The sequence below is a fragment of the Myotis brandtii genome, unplaced genomic scaffold, assembly GCF_000412655.1.
Source record: "Myotis brandtii unplaced genomic scaffold, ASM41265v1 scaffold3339, whole genome shotgun sequence".
Classification (NCBI taxonomy): domain Eukaryota; kingdom Metazoa; phylum Chordata; class Mammalia; order Chiroptera; family Vespertilionidae; genus Myotis; species Myotis brandtii.
This window is the reverse complement of record NW_005362881.1, coordinates 34,635-57,473: the sequence shown is the minus strand read 5'-3', so window position 1 is coordinate 57,473 and position 22,839 is coordinate 34,635. Positions and strand designations below refer to the sequence as shown.

The 22,839-nt window shown below is 41.5% G+C and overlaps 1 protein-coding gene across 1 annotated transcript; it reads left to right on the top strand.

The window, feature by feature from the left end:
• Nucleotides 1-16,082: 16,082 nt before the first annotated feature.
• On the top strand, nt 16,083-21,617 carry DEFB116 (defensin, beta 116). The gene is made up of 2 exons (XM_014543756.1): nt 16,083-16,149; nt 21,333-21,617. The coding sequence occupies exons 1-2, from the start codon at nt 16,083-16,085 to the stop codon at nt 21,554-21,556; spliced, it is 291 nt and encodes a 96-aa protein (XP_014399242.1). The 3' UTR covers nt 21,557-21,617.
• Nucleotides 21,618-22,839: the final 1,222 nt, after the last annotated feature.

Here is a 22,839-nt window from a genome sequence, read left to right as displayed (position 1 = left end):
CGCTGATCAACCCTAGTGCTGACCAATTGGTTGGGACTAGGACCCCAACTCCCTTAGTCACCAGGATTAATGATTTCCCCCTATACAACCCGTCCTCTGGAAGCCACTGGAGACCGGGACTTTGAGCCTTATTCAACCTGTGTCTTGGGGCAGGAGCCACTTCCTAAAAATAAGCCCTTCCTTTCTTTGCCGCAAACTCCTGTTTGTGACGTATTGGGCTTTGACATGTGCAGGCAAAAGAACTTCTTTATTCTGGTAACACAAGAGGATTCTGTCCTAGAGTGTCTATCTTCCTGATGCTTTTTAAAAAATATATATATATTATTGTTTTTTTACAGAGAGGAAGGGAGAGGGATAGAGAGTTAGAAACATTGATGAGAGAGAAACATCGATCAGCTGCCTCCTGCACATCCCCCACTGGGTACATGCCCAGCAACTAAGGTACATGCCCTTGACCAGAATCGAACCTGGGACCCTTCAGTCCGCAGGCCGATGCTCTATCAGAAAGCTTCCTGATGCTTTCTGATGCTATCTGAGTACAGGACAGTTGGAGAAGTCACATACCTTGAATGTTGATGGAAATAGGATATGACTGAGAAAAGAAAGGAGTTTCCTTTAAAAGGTATCTGTACATGCCCTGGCTGGTGTCCCCACTGTTAGAGTGCTGTCCTGCTCACCAAAGGGTCAAGGGTTCAATTCCAGGTCAAGGGTACCTACCTAGTTGCAGGTGGGGGTGACAACCAATCAATGTGAGGTCATTTTGATGTTTCTCTCTCTTCCCCTCCCTCCCTTGGTATAGAAGTCAATGGAAAAAATATCCTTGGGTGAGGATTAACAAAAAAAAATAAAAGGTATCTCTACATTAAACAGGTGAGGCTGCCTAAGGAGGTTACTGGAAAGTGTAAATGTTTTATAAGTACTCAGGAATTTTTTTTAAAAAAAATCAACCTCAAAATTCTAATACTTTACATCTATTAGCACTTCAAGAAAATAACCCTCCTTGCCCTAAACGGTTTGGCTCAGTGGATAGAGCGTCAGCCTGTGGACTGAAAGGTCTCAGGTTCGATTCCGGTCAAGGGCATGTACCCAGTAGGCACATCCCCAGTGGGAGGTGTGCAGGAGGCAGCTGATCCATGTTTCTCCCTCATCGATGTTTCTAACTCTCTATCCCTCTCCCTTCCTCTGTAAAAAATCAATAAAATTTATTTTTAAAAAAAAGAAAGAAAGAAAATAGCCCTCCAGCCTTGGAGAAAGTGGCAAGTATTTGAGGAATTCAGTCATAAATTAAACTTTGTAACACGTGAAAGTACATTAAATAAGTTAAAAAAAATTGTCTTCAGAAGACTGAATCTTATGATTTTCTACTTAAAAAGGTGTTTTGCAAGTGAAGTAATTAAAGTGTTGAATTGTTTAAAATCTTTTGGTCAGAAAGGATACTATACTCATTCAGAAATAAAATAAAAATATATATACATAACTAAAAATGTATAAAGAATCCTATAAAATCATGAGTTTCTTAAAAATGATTTAAGTGGTGTTCCTGTGTTCTAAAATATATCCTTTCAATTCATGATATTTTTGGATGAGAAAAGGAAAGTCTAATTTTTAATTAAATGATCTAAGTGTTTACTGCTGAGTACAATATAAGGAACAAAATATATGCAAATTGACCTTAGGCTAATAATGAGTTATCATAAAAGAACATTATGAAATGTTCTGTAAAGTTTGTAACATTACTTGGTTAAGAGATTTTATAGTTACATCTAGTTCCCATCAATACTCCCAATCAAGGAAAACATTTTTTTTATGATGTTTGGATTAAAAGAACTCTATACTTATTCTCTTCTAGTTGATCCCAGTGGAAAATAAAAATACAAACATGACATTTTTAGTTTATTCAAGACTTTTTATTTATTTATTATTTTACAAAATGGTTACATTAAATACCTAAATTCCCTATAATTTGTAGATCTGATAAATTTTTATTAATTATAATAATATTTATGGATATAAAATGTAAACTTAGGTCTTCAATTAAATAAGCCATAAGTTAAAACATTTAGTGTTTATAAATTTGGTTCTTGAAAACTTCAGATAATATTCCATTTATGGCTTGATAGTTTCACCACTTATACCACCTAGGTCAGTTTTATGATGTTCTTATTTTTTTGTCAGATTCTTATTATGAACCGTGATTTCATTGTCCCTTTAACTTTAGGATCTATAAAACAATTCACTATTTTAGTAATTGAGTATAAATCTTTATTTTGATACTTTAAAAAAATGAAAATTTGGAGAGACCGAGAAAATAAAGTCTATACTTACCACATATCTCTTATTGTGAAACTTATGTATTCTTACTGATGTCAATTCATTTGGTCCTCAAACCACCTAGTTAAGGTTCTAATTATCAATCAAATTATATGTACATTGTCTTAAATTATACTTCATAAGATAGTTTATGGTGTTTTTTTAAATTTTGTTTTATTGCTTAAAGTATTCCAAAGAGTATTACATATGTCTCCTTCCCCATCCCCCTTGAACCTTTCCCCGGCCTCCCCTACCCCCCAGTGTCTTGTGTCCATTGGTTATGCTTATATGCATGCATACAAGTCCTTCGGTTGATCTTTTACCGCCTCCCCAGGTTCCCACTGTAGTTTGACAGAAATTGTAAGAGTTCCTTCTTTTTTACAGCAGCATAGTATTCCATCGTGTAGATGTACCACAGTTTTCTAATCCATTCATCTACTGATGGGCACTTAGGCTGTTTCCAGATCTTAGCTATGGTGAATTGTGCTGCTATGAACATATGGGTGCATATATCCTTTCTGATTGGTGTTTTTGGTTTCTTGGGATATATTCCTAGAAGTGGGATCACAGGGTCAAATGGGAGTTCCATGTTTTGTTTTTTGAGGAAACTCCATACTGTCTTCCATAGTGGCTGCACCAGTCTGCATTCCCACCAGCAGTGCACGAGTGTTCCTTTTTCTCCACATCCTCTCCAGCACTTGTCGTTTGTTGATTTGTTGATGATAGCCATTCTGACAGGTGTGAGATGGTACCTCATTGTTGTTTTGATTTGCATCTCTCGGATGATTAGTGACTTTGAGCATGTTTTCATATGTTTCTTGGCTTTCTGAATGTCCTCTTTTGAAAGGTGTCTATTTAGGTCCTTTGCCCATTTTTTGATTGGATTGTTTATCTTCCTTTTGTTAAGTTGTATGAGTTCCCTGTAAATGTTGGAGATTAAACCCTTATCGGTGATAACATTGGCAAATATGTTCTCTCATGCAGTGGGCTTTCTTGTTGTTTTGTTGATGGTTTCTTTTGCTGTGCAGAAGCTTTTTATGTTTTAAACATTAAAATTTACATTGTCATTTAATCATTATTTGCATAAGTATATACTGTATATATACATGCAAGTATATATCAAGATATTTTTTAATTAATGAAAAATTTGAATTAGTTGAGGAGAAAGGACTGGTATATCAAAGAAAAACAAGTTGAACTCAAAGTATGTGGTCTGTTCTCAGAATCAGCAGGCAAATATTTTTTGCACTCTGTGTATTTTGTACAGGTGGTAGACCTTTCTCCCTTCATTAAGTGCGTTTTCTCATATCAAGAACTTGACTCTCATGCATATAGGGTATTTTATGATTTAGACAATTATAAAAATAACTAGGGGGTGTCCCTCAGCCCAGCCTGCACCCTCTCCAATCTGGGACTCTCTGGGGATGTCCAACTGCCGGTTTAGGCCCGATCCCCTGTGGGGATCCCTGATCCCCTAAACTGGCAGTTGGACATCCCTCTCACAATCTGGGACTGCTGACTCCCAACCACTTGCCTGCCTGCCTAGCTGATTGCCCCTAACCACTTCTGCCTGCCAGCCTGATCCACGCCTAACTGCTGCTCCCCTGCTGGCTTGGTCGCCCTCAACTGTCCTCCCCTGCCGGCCCAGTCCCCCCCAACTGCCCTCCCCTGCCGGCTTGGTCGCCCCTAACTGCCCTCCCCTGCTGGTCATCTTGTGGCAGCCATCTTGTGACAACATGGGCGTGGCCATCTTGTGACCACACGGGGCCAGCCATCTTGTGGGAGGGCATGGTGGTCAATTTGCATATTACCTCTTTATTATATAGGATAAGGATTCCCTTACTTCTGGAGTAAGTTTATATTTCTAATGATCCTTCTCTTAACATCTACAGTGGTGATTCTAAAAGATCATGACCAGTTATCCACACAGGCAAGACTGTGGCCTTCTCTGATCTCATGCCCCTATGCTCTGATGTTCAACTGACCAACCTCCCATGACAGTGCCCCCAGATATCACCCTGGTCCAAAATCAGGACTCAAATTTAGATCTTCAGTCAGAGACTGACAGTCATCTTTTGTATGTAGCCCAGCTTTGGTCTTCATGGGTAACTGCTTGTTTGCACCAAAGATTTACTCTCTTCCTTTGCTTATGTAATCTATGGCATGACACACAGAGAGAATGACAATGAGCCACGTGGGCAGGCCAGCAGTTAGGGGTGATCAGGTAGGCAGACGGCCCCTCGAAGGGCTGGCCCACCCCCCAGAAAAGAAAAGAGGGAGGCCCAGGCCAGCCAAGCCATCGCACCCCAGCCTGTCGCCTGCAGAGGGAGGCCACTGGTGGCAGGGGAGGGGGGGCAGTGCTGCACAGATGGCAAGCAGTGGCAGTGGCAGGGGTGGGGCCAGCTGCCTACAGCCAGGGGAAGGAAAGCCCTGATAGTCCCTGATCTCAAGCCAGGCCTAGGGAACCTACCTGAGGGGTCCCGGATTGTGAGAGGGTGAAGGCCAGGCTGAGGGACCCCTGGAAAGCCCCGATAGACCCTGATCTCAGGCCAGGCCTAGGAACCTACCCGAGGGGTCCCAGATTGTGAGATGGTGGAGGCCGGGCTGAGGGACCCCTCAAGTGCATGAATTTTTGTGCACTGGGCCTCTAGTTAATTATAATGAGGTATAATTAACATAAAACATTATTTTGGGAATGGCAGCTCCTTTCAGTAGAGGGCAAATCCCAGAGCTGCCAGCAGCCAGCCCTCCTGGCAGCCAGGGGAATGAAGGCTTCAGTCCTGATGGGGATTCAAGGTGATACGCCTCAGTGTACCCTAGGAGATGTATAGTTTGTGACCTTTCTGGACACCTCTGGATGCTGGCCAATTAAATCTAGTGGACTCTCTGAAAAAACTGTGGTTAAACAGGGTGGTCAAGACGTGTGCTGTCCTGGAGACTGGAAGAAGACCAAGGGCAGAAACTGACTTACAAAGATTAGACTCTATTTTCTTTTTAAATGCATGCAATGCCTTATTAAGTACGACTCTGTTGGCTGGACTGAGGAGATATCAGTTTTGCAGATGATAAGTGGCTTTGGAGGCCCATTTTACAAACCCTCACCCAGAATGGATGTCTGGAAGGAGGATGGAGGCTTGAAGTTAATTCATCTCTTGTGCAAATTCACATACAAATAAGAGACCTGCAGTGACCCTTATTACCTGGTTAAGAGAGAATTAAGAAGTTTTCAGGAATGTTTGAGTGTATCAAAGGGAAAATGGAGGAGGAAAAGAGAAGTGTGAAGTGCCCCTGAAGGAGAAGGTCTGGTAAAAGACAAGTGTATATAGGAGATTCTGAGTATTTGGAGACATTAAAAAACACACACACACAAAAAAAAGGAATTAAAAAACCCAACACTTAACTTGTCTCTATTTATGTTTTCTTGACTTTAAAGTGTACAGAATAATAATATTGCTGGAAGAAACATTTTATATTTAACAGTGACATTTTTGGAATGTTGTGTAATTTGCAGCTTTAACTAATAAGTAACAAATGTTTTCACATGGATATTGTTAAAAACAAAATTGAATCGAGTGAATTTGAAGATCTAATTGGCTTTATTAAGTAATTCATGAGTTGGGCAGCATCTCACCTAGCAACTAGAAGGGCTCTCAGAGAGGTTGTACAAAATAGGAGGGTTTTATAGGAAGAAGGGTGGAGCAGGGGAGCTATTGACAAAATAAAATAAGGGATTATTTTTAGAGTAGGACATCTTCTTTTGGGGGAAAGGGACCCAGGCAAATGTTTTTATCATGCAGATTACCTCTTCTTTCTTTTTCTTCAATATATATTTCTTTATTTCAGAGAAGAAGGGACAGGGAGAGAGAGATAGAAGCATCAATGATGAGAGAGAATCGTTGATCGGCTGCCTCCTGCACACCCCAGACGGGGGATCAAGCCCGTAACCCAGGCATATGCTCTGATCAGGAATCACACCATGACCTCCTGGTTTATAGGTCTATGCTCAACCACTGAGCCACACCATCCGGGCAGATTACCTCTTCTTTCTATGGGGTTGGAGGTGGGGAAATGGAGAGAACCCAAGTGACGGATTGCCTCATTGGGGTTGACCAGAACATTTCAGACTGGCTGATTAAGTTTAGATTTTGGGGAGAAGCTGAACCAGCAACCTGGTCAGGTATTACACCTAGATTTGGTATCATGGGCTTTAGTGCAAGTGACACCATTTTGGGCCTGGGATCTTCTCTTTAACGATATTAAAGAGTAGTGCATTCTAGAAACGAAATCTGGAAAAAAGTTAAGGGCATCTTTTGCAAATTCAAGTCTAAGGTGAAGTGTCAGCGGCAACAGAAAAAGGAATTGTGAATATAAAACATTACATTCTCCATATTTTATTTGGTAAAAATTTCCATATGTCTCTGTGTTTTAAACTTGCTTCTCCCTCCCCCTCTTAATAATCATCAGATTCCAGCACTTGTCCTAGAAACCATAAATCCTACTCACTGTTGGTGAAATAAATTGCAACAAGAAAAGGAGAGAATGTTCCCTTCTCTCGCACAGTCTGCTAAGAACGCAGATAATATCCCGTTTGATACAACTATTCTCATGAAGATCAATGCTAACGAAGAAGTTTTGTAAACCATCCAGACTTCAAAGTCCGTTGCTATGTCTTATGAAATTAATCATAACCTCCATGAGGGCTGTAATTCCCAATTGGTTGCCACATTCATTATATTTGAAATATTTTATTATATTTGTAATATTTTATCTTTTCTTAAGATAAAAAGCCAGAAGGGGATCACCGGATCTTCCAACTCCTCTCATAAAATGAAACAAACGAGTAAAATGACTCTACAGGTTTCTTATCTAAAGCAAAAGTTGGATGTAGTTAAATTAATAATGGCTATTAGGAAAAGTTTTAATCTCTTCTACTGGCTTCCTCTGCATCCTGTCTCCATGAAGATGTACTTTGTTTGAGACTTTAGATAAATCTGCAATCTCATCCTTGTCCTCAGGGATGCGTGACCTTGGGAAAGTGAACACCCAATCTGAACTTCCATTTTCGTTTCTGCACATGTTGTTGTTTAGAACAGAGAATGGCACAAAATGGTGCTTGATAAATATTAATGGACCCTCCCACCTTCCCTGGTTCCCTCTTTTCCTTTTCCCTTCAATTTTTATTCCCACCTCGCTGCCTTCTTCATTCCTAGCACAAACCTGAATGCATGAGGAGTGCTCCATAACTCTTTCTTGACTGCGGGGTTAGGATTAGGGTTAGGGGTTAGGGTAATAACTTATTTTATGAGAGGATTTGGAAGATCCGGTGACCCCTTTCTGGCTTTTTATCTTAAGAAAAGAGAAGATATTACAAATATAATAAGGACAATTTATTATTTAAAATTACCCTTTTTTTGTGAATGAAAAAGGGGCTATGTAATAACTATGACAAGCTCAGTGACTAAAAGTAACCTCATAGTGATGGTGGGCTGGGGAGGGGGGACTTATAATCTCATAGATAGAGCACCTAAATTAATCTGAAAAATAATCATTTGTTAGGCCAGTGCACCTGCATACTCCCTTTGATCCCTGGCAAAGTGATTGAGGAGGTGACTCAGCTTTGGACAATGTGCAATATACCCAGCAAGCAAGCAGAACCGTTAAGCATGATCAGGCCGAACCCATCAGGAATCAAGACATCATCTCATCACCTGATGACCAAGAACAACAGCTGAATTCTTCGGACTTCCAGGGGTGCTTGTAGAACATTCCGTTCCCAGCCTCACCCTAGCCCATTCTCCTTTATAATCCTACTAGGGGCCCAGTGCACGAATTCATGCACCTTGAAAGGAACTGTGGGCCATGAGGCTGTGGTGGGCACAGGGGCGGGTCTCGGCCCATCCTCTGTGACCCCACCAGGCCCTTCCCACCACAGCCCCTGGCCCCCTGTCTGCCAGCAGCCCCATTCCCACTGCCACCACTCCCATGCGCTGATGGCGCCAGCCCCGCAGAGCAATTGGGGCCAGTGCCAGCAACAGGTGTGAGTGGGGCTAGTGCCCTGATCACCCCTCAGGAGCAGGAGAAGGTGGAGAAGCCCTCAGGGGCGATTAGGGCCAGCAACTGCCGCTTGCACTCGCTGATGGCGCCGAGCGATCGGGATTGGCGCTGGGCGCCTGCAGCAGGTGTGAGCAGCAGCTCTGGCACTAGCAGCAGGTATGAGCGGGGCTGGTGCCGGGAGCAGGTGTGAGCACCGGGCGGGATTGTGGTGCGCGGGAGCAAAGAATTTTCAGTAACCACCAGAGGTTCACCCGGATGACAGCGACTGGTGCCCCGCCTTGCTCTGGCGCCCCCGCTCACCTGCTCCATCATCCCGCCACGGCCAATGCCCTCCATGTTCTGCACACCCCCTGGTGGTCAGCGCACATCATAGCAACTGGCTGTGCAGTTGTTCTGCCATTTGGTCTATTGCATATTAGGGGTTTATATTTATAGATCCCCTGCACCTTGCTGTAAGACAGGTTTTGAATGCTTGTAAGCTCCTGTCTTCTTGGTTGGCTGGCCTTCTCAATAAACACCTTATAGGATTCAACCCTGCCTTTGTTATTATTGAACATTGTGACAGGCAGCTGGGGGTTTCCCTATAACAATAGGATAATTTAATCATAAATTCCTCACTGGGTAGATCATGGTGGGTAGTCATGCCCCAGGCCTATAAGGGCTTATTTTGGCCTTGATCAAGCCCTGTTCATTGTTCTTGTGCTGACACACCGCAAAATGCCAGAGTTATCCTCTTCTCCAGACCCTTCAGAGGTATAATCACCCTCCGGGGAGCCCAAATCTTACTAATTATTTTGGTAATCCAATCATAGATATTTTCCCACCTTGCTTTCTCCCACCTTTGTGTCATTTTCCTTGTGTGCTCTCCCTGATTCCAAATGTATAAACAGAACTGTAAAACTCATTCACATTTGACATCCTGCTTCCCTATACATCATCAGTTTGGTTCAAATAAACTCTTATAAAAATTCTCTACAGATTGGCACATTTCTTAATGATGACATTTTCTTAAGTAAAACATTTCCAGCCTGGCCGGTGTTGCTCAATGGTTGAGTGTCAGCCCATGAACCAGGAGGCCCCTGGTTCGATTCCCAGTCAGGGCACATGCCCATGTTTTGAGCTTGATCCCCATTAGGGGGCGTGCAGGAGGCAGCCGATCAATGTTTCTCTCCTATCAATGTTTCTACCTCTCTACCCATTTCCCTTCCTCTCTCTCTAAAATAAATTAATAAGAAAAACATGTTTGTTTTTTTAAAAAAGAAAATATTTCCATTATTGTTTGTGTCTCACACAAGAAGACAAAGAGCTTTAATTTGCTTCTTTGCCTTACTGCGAGGAAGATCACACCTTTGTTATGCATGTTGGCCAGAATCCCATTTTCCTAAAGGGTGTCTAGCTGGGATATATGTTAAGCTTTGTCTGTCTGCCAAGTCAACTTCAGATCAGTTTCCTTCCCCCATCTATACTTCACTGACCAAAAACTATCATATTTCAGAAACTGATAGTGTCAGACTTCAGCCCTGCTGCTAAAATGGTTTCATTTTCATGAGTCAGCCACAGGCTCCTGAGACCCTATAGCCATGGGGCTGCATATCCTGATCTTTGTTATGGAAAACAACAACAACAAAAAAACCCTGGTCCATGGAACTCAAATAACACAGGACTCTTAGTACTGCAATCTCGTCCCTGTTTTAGGATACTAATTTTATATTATGGTGGCCAGCAACTGAAGCCTGGTTTCAGACAGCTTGGTGAATTTGCCCCCATGTTTACGTCATGTGAGTACCTCTTTCTGGCTATTCTCTGTTAAGATAGAATTAAGAAATCAGTGCTGCTGCAGTGGTCAAATGGTAGCAGGTTTGGGCATGTGTCGGAGTCACGGCTGGCACTGACATGTATGCCACTTACGCAATTACCTCTTGTCTCTCAGCTTCGAGTTCAACCTTCTGTACTCGGCTTTGAGAGGCTGTGTGCTGCCCGACTGGGTGGTGCCTCCGGTTGGAATCCATGTTCTGGTGAGGATGCAGTCTGGGCTTTGGAGTTGGTCAAGGCCTCAGGCTGTGCTCTGCTGTCAGGTGATGGATGTTAACTGAACTTATCGTGGTGTGTGTGTGTGTGTGTGTGTGTGTGTGTGTGTGTGTGTGTGTGTGAAATAATTACTGTCTACACCTTAAACTAATACAGTGTTGCATGTTAATTGTGTCTCAATAAAACTGGTGGGGGGGAAAGAATGTGGCAGCACGAGATTGCCAAATCAGGTTTTTTTTCACTCTGAGACAAAAGCTTTTCCCACCAGTCCATGCTCATAAATTGAGGACTATGTACACGAATGGAGAAATAATGTCTTTGTTATCATTAATCTCTAATTGAAATTTAAGCATTTCCTTAATTTACGAATGTGGGCAACACATTCATTAATACTGTCTAGTCTTCTGACTTTATCACATTAGAAATAAAAATAATTTTGTATCATATTAAAGATTTTTGAATATGTCTTGAGATATCGTTATGCTTACCCCTGTGTTGAAACTTCACTAGTTATCAGACCAGCTTCTTAAAGTTATCATTTAGACCCTAATAAATATTTATAATTTTATTTCAAGATATAAAAAAGTATTGGGGTTCTGTAAAAAGAACAGAATCCAGCTGGAAGAAGTGTATACGTGCTAAAGTTATGAGAACTTGAACATCAAAATAAAGTTAAATATGACAGATTGAAATGCATTGAATCAGGGGAAAGACATGATTATCTAATAATATCTAGAGATGGGATAGCCAGAAAAGCTCCTGTGTCACTTTTTGAGGCAGCCACTCAGCAAACTGTTTCCTTTGATAACCAGTCACTAATCTGAATAAATTAAGTATTTATCCTGCCTCTCCAGTAGGAGCTGTGCTTCCGTAGCCAAGTATCTCTAGTGATAAGGGAAAGTTTTATTTTACTGAGTTGTACCCTACAACTCCCAAAGAATTTATTGTCTCAGGCAAGGACTATAATTTGTGTTAAAACCAGTAAGTGTAGGATTGACATGGTGCCAGACGTTTGTATAGGCCAAGTTGCACCATACAGACTACTTTGAATATAGAAGGGGAAAACAGCACCGTTCAATAGAAAGGTCAGGCAGTCATCACTTTAATTCAGTTATGAGTCTGAATATTAAGGGATAGCCACATATTAAGTGAGTCCTGATGGGATGCAATATAGACAACACAGCATCACCTCTGATGCAATTTTGTCAAAAATAATAACCTGAACCAATAAAATCATTACAACTAACCTCCTATTTACATGGTATATTGGTAACAAGCTACAGGAAAGCAGATAGAACAGAAAGGGGACCACTGTAAGAATAGCTGGCCGGATGTCTTCAACATATCCCTATAGGACAAGTCAGTATATGCTAGATTGACAGAGGTTGAAGGGGTATAAAATCACATACAGTGTTTGGGCATGTGCGCTTTATGGGATATCTGTGCATGATGAGCAAATATGCATAATAAATAATGAAAAAGACTTCAAAGCAAACCATCCATCAAGAGTAGCACTGGAAGAAATCCAAACCTAAGTAGATCTGCGAAGCATGAAAACATTGAGTGGGGCTGAGCGCCTTCCCTCCTCCCACTAAGTCCCACACTCACAAAGTATTAACATTGAGTTCTAGTTTGTTCTGCTTAGAATAGCCCTTGTTCACCCTCTTTGCCACCGCATCATTGTTAATAATGCTCTTCTTTATTCTCGAATGTGTCCTGTTTACATTCATTACAGATGAATTTATGGTCACCTCAGATGTCCCAAACATTTTTTGTTGTTAATCCTCACCGGAGACAATTTTACCCTTGACTTTTAGGGAGAGTGGAAGAGAGAAAGGCAGAGATAAACATCGATGTGAGAGAAACACATCGACTGGTTGCCTCCTGCACGAGCCCCTACCAGGGCCTGGGTTGGGGAGGAGTCTGCAACCAAGGTATGTGCCTTGACTGGAATGGAACCCAGGACCCTTTGGTCTGGAGGCAGATGCTCTATCTACTGAGCAAAACCGACTAGGCAGATGGCGCCAACTTTGAGGGAACAGTTAATTCCTGTCTACACAAGTTGTTTCAGAAGAAAGAGAAAATGTAAAAGCTACCCAGATGATTTTAGGAGGTTAATATTATCTTGCCTTCAAAAACAGATATGAACAATAAAGAATAGAAAACTATAAGCCATATCTCCTCTGCATGAATGTGCCAAAATTCCATATTAAATTTTAAATAACTAAATTTAATAATGTGTTAAAAATATACTATAATCAGTTAAGATATATCTAAAAAATGTGTGATGATATAATATCAGAAACAATACAATTCTCTACTTTAATCGAAAAATGATTACACAATTACTTTAAAAGACTGAGAGAAAAATATTTTATAAATTTCAAAAACAATTATAGTAGAATATTTTAAGAAATTAAGTAGAGAAGAGAACTTACTAAACAAGCTAAATATTAAATGCCAAACTCTTAGGGAAAATGTTATATATTTTCAAGGAACTTTAGATGCATTTTCTTTAAAATTGAAAGGAAAACAAGGATTCCCACTAACATTCAAATGTTTATTATAACAATAGAAGTCCTGGCCCATGCTATTAGGAAAAATAAGAATTAAGTGCAAAGACTGAAAAGGTGGAGATACAAGGTCCTTGCTGACAGATAATGCAGTCACTTAGGTGAATAATCAACCAAAGGACAAACTAATACCTCACACCTGCCAAAGTGGCTACCATCAATAAATCATCAAACACCAAGTGCTGGCGAGGATGTGGAGAAAAGGGAATCCTAGTGCACTGCTGGTGGGAATGCAGACTGTGCAGCCACTGTGGAAAGCAGTATGGAGTTTCCTCAAAAAACTAAAAATGGAACTGCCTTTTGTCCCAGCGATCCCACTTCTGGGACTATATCCTAAGAATTCTGAAACACCAATCAGAAAGAATATATGCACCCCTATGTTCACAGCAACATTATTTATAAGAGCTAAGATTTGGAAACAGCCCAAGTGCCCATCAGCAGATGAGTGGGTAAAAAAGCTGTGGTATATTTATACCATGGAATACTATGCAGCTGCAAAAAGGAGGATCTCTTACCTTTTGAGACAGCATGGAGGGACCTGGAGATTATTATGCTAAGTGAAATAAGCCAGTCAGAGAAAGACAACTATCATGTGATCTTATTTATATGTGGAATCCGATGAACAAAATAAACTGACTAACAGAGTAAGTCCATTGATATGGAAGCATGGAACAGACTGACAGATCTCAGAGGGAAAGGAAAGGGCAGAACGGGAGGAGATGAACCAAAGAATTTATGTGCATATATGCATAGCCCATGGACACAGACAATAGTGAGGTGAAGGCCTGGCGTGGGGTGGGAGCCGGGTGGAAGGGGGCAAAGGAGGGAAAATGGGGGACATTCGTAATGCTCTCAACAATAAAAATAAATTTTTAAAAAGGACAAACCAATAAAATTCAAAAGAGAGTCCTGTAGGTTTTCTGGATATAAGATCAATTTACAAGAATCAATAGCATTTCTCTATGTTCCCAATGATTAAGTGGAAAAGACAATGTAAAATAAGATATAATTTTTTCATTAGCAGCAAAGTCTATAAGGTCTTTAGACTTTATTTTGATCCTACATATATGACTTCTACAGGGAAAACTTTTACATACTGACAAAGGACAGAGACAATGAGACATTCATACTCCAGGATAAGATGACTTAAAACATCCATCTCCCCCAAATAAATCTATGAGTTTAATCATTCCTAATGCAAATTCCAAGTTAGTTTTTCCAGGCAAACTCAACACATTTTTCTTAAGATTTGATTGAAATAGTAAAGATTCATGATTAGCTAAGTCAAACTTGAGAATGAAGAGGAAAGATAGATCTTGCCTAATGAGTATTGCTCCTCAAGCACACACATTTTACATGCATAAATATATTTGTATATGAATACATATGTTCTCCTCTTTTCATTGTACCACAAGTATTACCAAGATCTGTACCAAGGTGTGATACTGCAAATATTTAACAATGAGTATAGTAGTATAGGTTAATATATAAATCAATATAGGGATCAGATATTTTAAATACGTTCCCCTCTAGTTTCTATATAAACTCTATAATATTCAACAATTTACTATATAACTTAAGAGGAAGCACAATCTCCTCATCTAATCATGCTAATAATTTTCAAATCAACCTCCTTTCTCCCTTCCCACCGTCTACAAGCTAGGAGCGAGCTCTTACCCAAAACGGGCCATGCTGGTACCTCAGTCTTGGACTTCCCAGTCTCCCACATGACTCCACTTGACCCTCCTGGATACCTAATAACCTTCATAGCTGGACTGGAAAGTGCCAGAATAAAATATTTAATGGGGTTAAAGGAACAAATTCACTTACTGGGATGGATCTGAATCACTTCCTTTTCGTTTTCTTGGAAACTCTGTCACATGTAGGCTGAAGGATCCATACCTGTTGGTTTTGTCCATGTGCTTGTATGATTGGAAACTATGGGAGCAATGAATTGGTTGTCTTCTATCAACACTTTACCTAAGAGAGAGAAAAACATAAAGCACAATAAGATACCTAATTTTAAACATTAACTTTTACTATATATATATATATATCCATATCACACATTTTAAATGTTTTTTTCTGTCTTAAAAATATCAACTAAATAACATAACATGAAAGAATAATTATGTACATTTAAATATTAGTTAGAATATATTTTTCAGTCCATACGTTTGAGCGACATGATGAGTCTAGTTCCATTTGCCTTGTAATGACAAGATGTGGAAATCCTAGCCTAGATTTTCCAAAGAGTCTTTTCACTCACTTCCTCATTTTCATTCAAAAGACGACACCAGCCACCCATCTTCCACATTAGTTCACTAGAGTAAAAAGTCAAATGTGGTGTTCTCTACAAAATCATGTTATTCCCATTTCTCATGGGATAAATGCTGAATTCTTGGCCCTATGCCTTATTAGATGTGTGGCATAGGAATGTTACAACATCTCTTCAAACTTTCTCATCCTCATCTGTGAAGTAGGAAATACTACCCAACTTCACAGTGTTGTAGTAAGTGTTCATATCTATCCCATAGCATTTAGCACAGAAACTGACACATGGTAGAGTCATGGTAAATGTGAATTGCTGTTATTTTTGCCTCATGTCTTTCCCTCCCTTCCTCCAGTTACACTTCCTCTTTAATTTTTCTTTCCCATCTCTTCTTTCATCATTATCTTTTTCTTTCTTTGTTAGTCTCTGATGTCTAGTACAGGATTACTGTCAGGAGGATAAAGAACAATGTGTTTTAAAAGATTTCTGATTTCTTAAATTATGTATTAGTCTTCTCATTGTTTGTTTGATTGATTGATCGATCAATTGATCTATTCATTCAGATACGTATGTTTCACACAACTGGCTCTAGCCTACTTCTTCCTGGGAAGAAGGCCCACCTTGACATGGTGCTGCTGGTAATTCTCCCAAACTTATTAGAGTTCCAGCTGGGATGTGTGATACATATTATCCTTCTGCTTGGCTGAGCCCAGGGATGTCTCATCCCTTTCAGTTCACTGCACACAACCCTGGCCCGTTTCCAAAATGAATTAAAGCAGGACACTGTCCTGCTTCAATGATCTCTATTCAGTCCCCTGCTACACAGCCCTCCATCCTCTCAGGACATGTCAGTCATGAAGCCCTATTTAATGACCATTTCCATCCTTCTGATCCTGGTTCATAAGACTCCAGGTAATTCAGGCCTCTCTCAAAAGTTCTGGGGTCTTACATGTGCTATTGGTATCTTGGTGACCTCTGAGATAACTACGTATAGTAGGCACTGCCCAAAGCCTTTTCTCGTCTCAGGTAGGTTGTGGATGTTAATTCCAAGCTCCATTTCATGTTACGATCTCCCTTGTTTCTACTCTGCCAAGACAAACTTAAGAGGTTGCTGTTCCTGGGACAGTGGAGTGTTGAAGCATGAAGCATTTTCAGGAGTGCTATTATTGGGATGGAAGCTTGATTCATGTATCAGGTGTGAGAGAGCTGTAGGGAGAATTCAACAGTAGTTTGGAATTTGGAGAGTGAGTTGCGATGGGGATGGTATATAACCTTAGAGTAATATGGGGGAAATGAGAAGAGATGGGGAAGAGGGGGAGAGAGCAAATCTATTTATAAAATTGGGCTCACCTAATATTTTAATGTAGTCTGGAGAGGAATAGTATTTTTCATTGAATGGAGCTGAGGGAGGAGTTGGGTAGAACCAGGAGTTAGGGTAGAGTGAAGTTTGTAGTTGATCTGTGTTTTGGCTTGATGTTGTGATTAGGATTGAGTAGTTTGGCTCGTTTTATGTTTGTATTAAGTTTTATAATTGAGCCTTGGGTGTTATCAGGAGAGATAGGGCTGGGAGTTGAAGTAAGATATTTGGTTCAAGTATGTGTCTTATTCCAGCAGGATATTACGTGGGTGTTATCTGGGAAGTGGTTGGCTTAGCCCAGGTTTGGGGGTTATTAAGTTTGAATAAGACAGCCAAATTTATCACAACAGAGCTGTGGCTGTTGAAATGGGGAGAATGAATGCTGGATGAAAAGTATCCAGTAATATTTTCAAATTCTTTAAAAAAGTTACTTTAGTGTGATTTCCAGGGGGCACTGAAGAACAATAGATACAAGTAGAGAGGAAAAGTGAAATCCGAAGTCTGGAGGATCCTCAATGTCTCTGTCAAACGTTGGCATCTACAGAGAGACATGGGAGTGGTCTCAACCCAGCCCTATAGAAAACTAAGGTTGTTTCTCCTTTCTGGGGTTGAGTTCAGAGTTACTGTTTAGTGCTATCTCCTTTTTCCCTTTCTCCTCCCTCTCCTTTTCCATCTTCTTCCTACTTCACATTCTCCTACCCCTTATTTCTCACCCTGTTTTATCTTCTTTACTTGAGAGACAATCCTTCTCATGTCCAGGAAAGCTCAGTTCCCATGCTAGAATAGTAATAAAAACCACAGGTGGGTTTGCCAAAAACAACAAGAAAGATGACACTCTATGCTTCAAAAATTGTACATAGTGTTGCTTCCTTAATAACTACTTTATACTTTCACCTGGTGGAATTTATGGGCAGGAACTGTTCTGGGCAACCTTTTCTGGGACAATCAAAGCCATCTTTTCTTTTCAGCACCCAAATATATACAAATGAAATTAAACTGTTTGAAAACCAAGACTCTGCCTTTTAAAGTTCTGTATTCCTGGTATTGAACTGAGTGCTTTCCTCATAGTAGGTTTTAGTAAATGTTTATTGAATGAATGAATTTATAAATGACTTATCCTATATAATAAAAGGCTAATATGCAAATCAACCGAACGGAGGAACGACTGGTCGCTATGACCACACTGACCACCAGGGGGCAGGTGCTCAATGCAGGAGCTGCCCCCAGGTGGTCAGTGCGCTCCCCCAGGGGGTGTGCTGCTCAGCCAGAAGCCAGGCTCATGGCTGGCGAGCACAGCAGCTATGGCAGGAGCCTCTCTCACCTCTGCGGCAGCGCTAAGGATGTCTGACTACTGGCTTAGACCCGCTCTCCATCCCCCGAGGGCTCTGGACTCTCTGCGGCAGCGCTAAGGATGTCTGACTACTGGCTTAGGCCCACTCTCCATCCCCCGAGGGTTCTGGACTGTGAGAGGGTGCAGGCTGGGCTGAGGGACCCCCTCCCCCAAGTGCATCTGCGGCAGCGCTAAGGATGTCTGACTACTGGCTTAGGCCCACTCTCCATCCCCCGAGGGTTCTGGACTGTGAGAGGGTGCAGGCTGGGCTGAGGGACCCCCTCCCCCGAGTGCGCGAATTTCTAGTACCTAATAAGTACATATAGGTAGGAAGAACCTTAGAAGTAGGATGGGTAAGGATCATATGTGGGCTGCACAGATGGCAGAGAAATCATGTAACACATTGATTTTGGTCTCTGGATGGAGCTGATAGAGTCTAGAGCATATGCTTTGGCTTTAAATTTATTACATTTTCATTTGCTCTTAAAACAAGTCCAATGTGGGAAGGTGAGTGTCTGTGGGTGAATGTTAGAAGGTTAGCAGGATTGTGGCTCTCACGTTTAGCAGAAGCCCATGAGTATTTTCTCAGAAACACTTGCACAGCACCCTTGCTCTGGCCTCTCCCCAGACCTCTCGAATCAGTCTCTGGAGACTTGATGTGAGGATTAAACATCCGCTAGGTTATTACAAAGCATGACACACCTTGGTAACCTCCTTCTTTACAAACACAACTGAGACTTTTTTTGATCTGGTGCAAACACTCGCATTCCCATTTCTCCCACAGGGAGGCTAGGTCCAGAGGATCAGAGGCAATACTGGCGTTCAAGAGCAGGTCTCCTCTGACTTCATTTTGAAGATAGAGGGATCGTCAAAAGTGACATGAACTTGATGTGGGTGTTACAGTTTGTCGTGACACAAACTGTAACATATAGGTTTGTTTGTTTAAGCAGAATCCTCCTGGAATTGTCTTGACATGCTTCCTATGTGGAAAGAGTAAGGAAAAGGCAGCCTGCCTGATCCTTCTTGTTATCTATGTTCCTATCCATCTTCTGGTGACTACGAAGAGGAAATCCTGGTGCCTTGGCTTCCATCCATTGTGTTGAGGAGAAAAGAAAAGTCCTGTGGGCATGGCCATCACTTTGGGGAGGCCCCCTGCAGATCTCCCTTTCCTACAAGTAGACTGGTTCATAAGTGGCAGTTCTCATTAATTCTTGCCATGATGAAGGTGAGGATTAATGTAGGGGATGCAGTGGTACCATGATGCTGGGGCATGGATGAAGGGGCAGGCTGGCTTCCTGAAGGGGCAGTTGAGTGCCTCCTCTGGCTCCAGGTGCCAGTTTCTGGGGCAGTTCACATATACACCAGGACCCAAAGGCTATAGGATGTCTGCTAATGAAATAGCTCTTTTCTTCTTTCTTTCCCATCTGGTTCTCTGACTTTACTTAAACTTGGAAAATTTTACTTTATCTTGTAAAAAAAACTAACAGAGTGGTGTTTGTTTGTTTTCCCATGAAGGAAATAACATCAAACTTGCTTTGTCCAGTTTTTACTAATGTGGGTGGGGCATTGAGACCTCTGCATGCTTAGCACTGAGTACAGGGCCTGGCACAGAGTGAGTGCTGATAAATGGGTGTGGAATAAGGGGATGGGTGGACGGTTGAAAAGTTATTGAATGCTAAACTAAGAATTTTGGACTATCTATTGAAAACAGCAGAAGGCCCAGTGTCTACAGACATGACACAATAATATGCCACCCTCTCCTAGAAATTCTATCACATAGAGAGGACATGTGACAGAGAGGAAAGAGCATGGGCTTAATATCATGTAGACAAGAAATAGGATCCTAGCCTGGTCAAGCACGAGCTATGAGAATATGGACAGAATAAGGTCTCTCTTTCAGTCTCAGTGTGTTCATCTAATGAATGGAGATAAGAGCAGGCTTTTGCAAGGGTTCGGTGAGATATGGCTTGTAAAATGCCTGGTATGTAGAAGATGCCAAATGTATGGTAGTGATTGTTAGTATTATACCTTTAAAATTTTTTAAATATGGTTTTATTGATTTCAGAGAGGCAGGGAGGGATCCTACTGGGGATCGAGTCCACAACCCAGGCATGTGCCCTTGACCGGAATCGAACCCGGGACCCTTCAGTCTGCCAGCTGACATTCTACCCACTGAGCCAAACCAGCTAGGGCAGTATTATTTCCTTTCTAATGCCTCCTTTGTCTTTGAAAGTTCCAATGAGTAACTAACTGATGACTAATATTTATAGCTTGTTGACTATAAATGTTTTCAGCTGATGAGCTCATATACACATGGACATATCTGGATGACTTATTATTTTTTTAAAATATATTTTATTGATTTTTTACAGAGAAGAAGGGAGAGGGATAGAGAGTTAGAAACATCGATGAGAGAGAAACATCGATCAGCTGCCTCCTGCACATCCCCCACTGGGGATGTGCCCGCAACCCAGGTACATGCCCTTGACCGGAATCGAACCTAGGACCCTTCAGTCCGCAGGCCGACGCTCTATCCACTGAGCCAAACCGGTTCGGCTGGATGACTTATACATAGCTATTAATACTCACAAACGGGCTTTGGCCATATGTAGAAAAATATGTGTAGAGATTTGTACTGTGAGCACTTACGGCACATGTTTGCTCAAGTATTTCAAAGTACAAAGGCAATGCATGGGCTCAAATACATGTGTCCAGCCTCAGAGCAGATCCTGGCTGTCTCTGATGGAAGTCGTGTGTGAGGAGCACACATCTGTATGGGCACTTGGGACAAGTCCAACTGGTGCTCACAGTGGCAGCCCTTAAAGTCCTGGAACCCAAGGAAAAGACTCTCATATCAACAACACTGCCTAATATTTATTTTTTGTTGTTTTTCTGAGCATATTAATATGCTAATTTTATCATCACAAAAATGTTAAGAAGTCCTGGCTGGTTTGGCTCAGTGGATAGAGCATCGGCCTGCAGACTCAAGGGTCCCAGGTTCGATTCTGATCAAGGGCATGTACGTTGGTTGTGGGCACATCCCCAGTAGGGGGTGTGCAGGAGGCAGCTGATCAATGTTTCTTTCTCATCAATGTTTCTAACTCTCTATCCCTCTCCCTTCCTCTCTGTAAAAAAAATCAATAAAATATATATTTTTAAAAAATGTTAAGAAGTTGGTGTAATTATTACGCCCATTGTGAAGGTGATGCAAGGGTGGGCTCAAGAACTTAAGTAACTTGCTTAAGGATGAAGAGCTATAAGGATGACAGAGCGCAGATTTGAATTGAGGTCGTTTTGAATCCAGATCCTGTGCTCTTAATATGCTCAGGGTTTATTCTGTTAAATCATGCTCCTGCACTCCTGTTTTCATTGCTCCGGAGAAACTAAACATGGCTATGTTTTTCCCAGGTGGCCTGTTCAGATCCTTCTTTGGCAAGAGCAAGGAGCCTTGGATTCCATGCCAACTTTACCATGGCGTGTGCAGAAATGCCTGCAGAAAACAAGAAATTCAGTACTTAACCTGCCCCAATGATCAAAAGTGCTGCCTGAAATTTTCTGAGAAAATAACCAGTTCTAACCATGTGAAGGAGAACTCCAACTCCAATGCCAACCTGTCAGTTACAAACACTTAACGCTACTCTGAAATTTGAATATCACCAACCTCACCCCCTCCTGGAGCAATTCCTCCCCCATTCTGGAATATTCTCCCCATAAAAATGCATTCCTTCTCATGTGTGTGTCTTTCATCTGTGAGTAGTCATCATTGGATCATCACTGGACAGGGGAAGGTTAGGATGAGAGTTGGAGAGCCACAGAGAATAGAAAAGGGCACTGCCCCCCCCCCAAAAAAAATCAAACAGGATGCAAGAATAGCTCAATAGATGTTGAGGGTGCCAAGGAAGGGAGGAGATCATGTTTCTGCTCAGCATGTGATTTGTTCTGGAGACCACAGAGAGAAGGTGACAACTGGATGAGTCTGGATATCCAGTGAACGTGTAGAGGGAATCACTGAGTAAACAGTGTAGGATAAGGACAGGGACAATAAGGTTGCCTTTGACACCCAGAGAGCTTTCCTGGTCTGTTTGGTGTGATGTGGTGTCCGCAGGAAGACCCAGGACCCAACAGATGGATGGATAAAACAGAGTGTAGAAATCTGATGGACAGATGAGGGCAACATTTTCTAGGTGGTAGAGCTTTGTTGGAAAGTGGAATAAACAGGCTTGTGGAATAAACAGTTTTGAGACCATTTCTGGATGTGGAACAGCAATGGGGGTGGTCACGGTGTTAGGGATATAGAACAGAAGCTGGACATTTCACTTGATAACCTTTAAGGCCCTTTCATTCCTGAGAATTGAAGAATATTGCTTTTCCACTCCAAACTTAGTCACAACCAATATTTGACATGCTATGAACTTTTCATCGTGTTACGTACACTTCTCTTCCATGGCTAATGTCTTATCTCTCCCCTTCTTTGGATCCAAACTAATAAAGCTAGTGTTTCCAAGTAAGTTCTCCAAGTTCCATGTTCCTAATTTCACCTCCACTCAGAGAAGTCTCGATGTTGTGCTTATCACGTCGCTGAAATGGCCCTGGCTTTGCTCACTAATGCCTTCAGTGTTGAAAACCTTGAGTAGTCTTTAGGTTTTCCCATTTACTTTGCCTCTAGCTACTATTTCCCCTACACTGCTCTCAATCCTTCCTTGAAAGACTTGTTTGCCTTAGCTTTTGGTCTTTGGGTGTTCATTAGTAGTTCCTTTCGGGGGTTCCTCTTCTGCCATCTACCCCATATTTGTCATCTTTCCTGTTTTCTCTTTCTCTCTTTTCACCACAGACACTCTACCTGCATTTCTCATTATTAGGCAAATGACAATCCCAGACCAAACCGATGACGAAAGGCCATGAACTAGACAACAGA

Excerpts from the sequence above, each read along its gene's own strand:
- DEFB116 (XM_014543756.1), top strand. The coding sequence starts at position 16,083 with ATGTCAGTCATGAAGCCCTATTTAATGACCATTTCCATCCTTCTGATC. Across the intron at positions 16,150-21,332 it reads CCTGGTTCATAAGACTCCAG|GTGGCCTGTTCAGATCCTTC; the intron begins GTAATTCAGGCC and ends TGTTTTTCCCAG.